The sequence below is a fragment of the Octopus bimaculoides genome, chromosome 10, assembly GCF_001194135.2.
Source record: "Octopus bimaculoides isolate UCB-OBI-ISO-001 chromosome 10, ASM119413v2, whole genome shotgun sequence".
In the NCBI taxonomy this organism is placed as follows: Eukaryota; Metazoa; Mollusca; class Cephalopoda; order Octopoda; family Octopodidae; genus Octopus; species Octopus bimaculoides.
In genome coordinates, this window is record NC_068990.1 from 49,005,431 (window position 1) to 49,010,625 (window position 5,195).

The following is a 5,195-nucleotide window of genomic DNA, read 5'->3' on the forward strand; positions in this document are numbered from 1 at the left end:
CATGCACACATGCCTTCGTGTTAAAACAGAAGATTGCCAAAATGGCTAGGCTATTGCCAAAATTTCTAAAATAATATTAAAATTTTTTTTCATTTTCATGATATAACTGCATTAATTAATACAGATAACATAATTAAACTAATTGCAAATTAGCGGTGTCATTGATAATTTTTTCCTTTCCTCAATGACGCTGGTGACGTATATTAAAAGTCCCCTTATAGAATTATATTCATAAAAAAGTATAGAACTAGATTATCACTCTCAAATTTGAGAAACAAACACTCATAGCATTTTTCCTTTAAAACTTCATTGCATGAGATTGATTCCATTAAATTCCTCAAATTGAGCTCTATCATTTTAGCTTAATTAAGATATAGTTTGTTTTTAAAATAAATAAGTTAATTATAGTTAAATCCAATTTTTCTTACCTTACTAATATTTTTTTTCATGATATTTTACCTCACAACTTTTTTGATACAAATTTTTGTTGTATGAGATCAAAACTATGAAATTCTTCATGCTTTCTTCTATCATAGAAGCTAAGATAAATATATTTTGCTTTTAAAATAAAAAAAGTTATTTAGATCTAAACTTGAATGGAGGCATTACTCTCTTATAGTGTTGCTACAAATTTTGATGAAAACTTTTTTCTACTGAACCAAATCTCAATTTTTTAACAGTTTTCAATTTGGTTAAGAATAGAATTAGTGACAAAGCTCTGAAGATGCTGTGTGAGCAGATTGTGGCCTTATATGTTTATATGACATTTCTTCTGATATTATTAAGTCCCTATACCAACAGTACTGTTGTTATTATTTAGGGCAGGTTCTCATATCAATTTTTCTTTTGATGAAGATTGTTGTGTCATTCCTTATGTTTCTTCACTTATGTTTCAAACTGGCACAGATATGGCTGTGCGGTTAAGAAGTTTGCTTCCCAACCATGTGGTTTGGAGTTCAATTTCATAGCATGATAACTTGGACAAGCATCTTCTACTATAACCCTGGGCTGACCAAAGCTGTGGATAGTAACATTATTGTTACTTCCCAGGTCAGTGGATCTTATGTTGGCTTTGTGTCTTCAAAGACATGCAGAATAAGATATCCCTTATTTGAGAAATAAAGATGGGTTAGTAACAAGAAGAGCATTTAGCTCTAAAAGAAGGCATCAACAATATATTCCCACAACTCATGCCAGCATGGAAAATGGACGTTAAATAATGATGATGATGATGCTTGTAATGTGTTGCAAACTGCAGATTTTCTATTGTGGTTACTTTAAGTTTCCAGTTATGTAGACATTTATCAGGATATTACCAGAGTAACATTCCAGGAAAAATAAACCATTCTGATTTTCTGAGAATGCATAACTCTTCGATAGCAGAAATGAGTTATTTTCCCCACAACAGCATAACAAAATCTCCAGAATTAAGGTGAAGTAGGAATCAAAAATAGAAGGGAGTGAAAACAAAAAAGAAAAATGAGAAAAGTGAACAGTGGAGTGCATACAAATGCATATGTCCAAACGTATGCACATGGGAGTAGGCCACTGAAGGAACTTAGTCTAGTAAAGGTGGCATGACCCATTAATGTAATAAATACTCCTCAAAATGTGTTTCACCAAAATGTCAGACCTGATATTTAAAAAGAGATTATAGTTATGTAGATTTTTTAGGATGATGAATTGTGCAAAGATCAAATCTTTTATTTCAATTTTTGTTAGGCACTCTCTTTCAATAATCTTGCATATGGTATTACAGATGTAAGGTTATTTTTCTGCTTTTAATTGTTAAATGCAGTCAGTTAATTTTGTTGTAATTCTTTTTTATTGATGAGTCTAAAAGAAGTACAGCTGTAGAATCATTGCTTGAAATTCGCTTCAGCCCATGCATCATATATGTGCTACTTCAAGGCTTAGTTTTATACAGGTAATTTCTGCTGCACAAATAATGGATTTTGTGTTGCAAGACATATTTCAAGGGCATGCATTACTTTTCTGCATAAGCATATGGCTTCTGTTCTTACAAGTGTGTATGTGAGTATCATCATCATTTTCACAACTACTTTTCTATGCTCACATGAGTCAGACAAATATACATTATGCAGAGTTTTTATGGCCACATTCCTTTCTTGTAGCCAATCTATTTCTATTTCCTAGCAAAGTAATAATCTCCAAGTCTATTGAACAACAAACTGACTGGAATTTTTTATGCAGAGAACTGAAAAGGAACAAGTCTTATGGAGCTTCTTGTTTACAAACTAGCAAGGAAAATACAAACTCTCTCTCACACACACACACACACGAAACAGGCTTCCTTCAGGGTTTGTCTATTAAATCAACTCGCAAGGCTTTGGTTGACCCTTGGCTATACTAGAACACACTTGCTCAAGGTGTCATTCAGTGGGACTGAACCTGAAAGTATATGGCTAGCAAGTGAACTCTTAACCACCTAGTCATGACAGCAAGAGAACATACTGAGACAATCAACCAAAATTCTATTTATACAGGAATATGAAAGACAAGGTTGATAACCTTTTCGATGAATTATAATTAATATTGGACATTGCAAATGGAGCTGTTGTGTTAGTAGCATTAAGCACAAATAACTGAAGAAATTATTGCTAGTTTTGGGTGTGTGAGTAATCTGAAGAACTGTTGTCTGCCCAGAAAACTAACATTAAACAAATTACTTATATTCCATGTTTATCTCAGCCAAAGTTATGAAGTAAACAACTAATGTTATACCTAAACAGTTTAATATAGTCAATTACTCCACCTCCTGGGATGTAGTAATGGGGTAAAAAGGAAAAATAAGAGAAATACCAAACAAATTGTTCAGTTTAGGCACAAGGCCAGACAAAACACACATGCATGTATACACTCACGATCATTAATCTCAGTTGGAAAATCCTGAATTTATTTATGACTCAAAGAATAAAACTTGAACAAGCCCATGAATATACATACGTAAGGTTCATCTTGAAAGTACTAAGGATTGGTAATTTACTGATTAGAAGGCTCAACAGGTAAAAAAAAAAAAAAAATGAGGGGAAAAAAACAAGTTTTATCCATAAAATAATTATTCAACTGTAATAAACAATAATCTAGTCACTAAGTGCATGTTTATATATGTGTGTGTACATTACATATATATATAGACACACACACATTGTGTAGTGTGTATGTGAGTGTAGTACATGTGTGAGTACTATGTGTATGTGCTGTGTATATAATAATAAAATAATAAATTCTATTCCTTAAGAACATTCAAATTCTATCCTAATGCTGCGATACCTACTTATGTTTAACATGGGATTGTTTTAAGCTAACAAGTGTACATCCACATGGTCACATGACCTGTTAGAAATATCAGCCAAATCTGCATCAAATACTCTCTCTCCATACTATCTTAAACAGGTAGCACACATTGAATGGTGTAATCTTAGATGTATTATATCTGAAACTAAGGCTAGATGGTCATGGCTGGAACACCTTAATCATATGCTAGCATGTTCGGAGCTGTCTTCGGGTTAAACTACAACTGAACACATTAATGTAATGAGGATCTCTCATTTTACTTTTTCTTTCAGATGCAATATATCAAAGGCCACATTGCCATCTTTAGAAATTTCAAATACATTTCGAAGAGTCTGAAGAAATTTGGCTGCTATTCTAGAAGGTAATGCAGCCATTTAGAGCTACTCATTGGTTCATGTGATAGGTGTATCAATATTATGTGGGCTGAGGCAGTGTGGAGTAAACAAGTCAGGAGGAAGAGTGGCTGCAATATTAACAACACATAACTAGGATATAAAATAACCATAGTAATATTATCGTTGCTGATAGTAAATGTTTAAGTAACACTATTTTGATTATCACTGAGAGAATGGTAATACGTGATATGTTGCAAAGTATCTTGAACTCCTTTTGGGACTATGTTTCTTAATGAAATACATGGTGTAGATGTTTCAATTCTTTTTGAAGATAAAGAATTTGGTGAGATTTAGTAAAATAACGTTTTTGATATTAAGTTAGCGTGTACAATGTAAACGATTCTTGCATAAACTTACAAAGGTAGCTTTTAATTTCAATATAAACACTTGAAATCAAGCATTTTTGTATCAGCACCTGAAACAGTCTCGAGTGGTTGCAACTAAGAGAGTTAATCAGTTCTACTGGAGCAGACTTATGGTTTGAAGTAGTTAACTAAATAATTAAAAGTGACCCAGCTATTGAGTACAAGAGTTACGAACTGTTTCAATCATAAATTGTGTTTTCTGTCATGCAAGTCAAATTTTTTAGATCGAAAAGTTAGGTCGACTTACACACCAAGACAACTTTGGAGGACCAAAAATTCTATGTGAAATGCAGTAGGATTTGGAAAGATAGTAAAGATGTTTGAATATTTACACTATATGTTTACATTATATAATACATCAACTTGTATGCAGGAAAAAATGGTAATATTTGCTTGTGTGGAGTGTGGACATCCAGTTTGTTGTACAATCTGGTTTTTGCATCGAAGAATGACAGGGACCTTCTCTTTGTGGCTGGTGACTTCAATGGTCATGTTGGACAACATTCATGGTGTACATGGAGGCTATGGTTTTCGTTCCTGCAATGAGGAGGGAACCAGACTGCTGGAGTTCTGTGATGCAAATGACTTTATGGTCTGCAATACTAACTTCAGGAAACCTGTCAGTCACCTAGTCACCTACCGTTCTGGCAGGCACACTAGTCAAATTGACAACATCCTTGCCACGAAAAGGGAAAGATGGCTGCTTATAAATGCCAAAACCTTCCTAGGCGAAGAATGTACCCCACAACATAGACTAGTAGTTAATGACTTCAGGATCAGGGCTACGTGGCTGCCCAGAAGACGACCAGCATGGAAGCTCAAAGATCCTGCGAATGGACAGAGATTTAGAGACTTATTACTCGAAGCCTTTGACGAAATAGAGGGGGATATAGCTTCACACGATGTAGAAGACAACTGGAGGTTTCTACGGGACAACCTGCTGAGGGCCACTGACCAAATCTGTGGATGGTGCAAAGTCCCCTCTCGACCCAAAATAACGTGGTGGTGGAACAATGTTGTTGACAGGGCTATTAGACAAAAGAAACAGGCTTGGAAGGACTGGAAGAACAGTGGTAGCAGGGAATTGTATCAGACTGCCAGAAGGGAAGCTAGGTGA

The 5,195-nt window shown here is 34.5% G+C and overlaps 1 protein-coding gene across 1 annotated transcript in view; it reads right to left on the reverse strand.

Moving 5' to 3' along the window:
• Nucleotides 1-3,692, reverse strand: part of LOC106868943 (ras-related protein R-Ras2) — a 39,820-nt gene extending 36,128 nt beyond the window's left edge. Inside the window, exon 1 of the mRNA XM_014914417.2 lies at nt 3,579-3,692. Within this exon, the coding sequence (XP_014769903.1) occupies nt 3,579-3,692 (114 nt within the window). The remainder of the gene's footprint in view (nt 1-3,578) is intronic.
• Between the last annotated feature and the right edge of the window lie 1,503 nt (nt 3,693-5,195).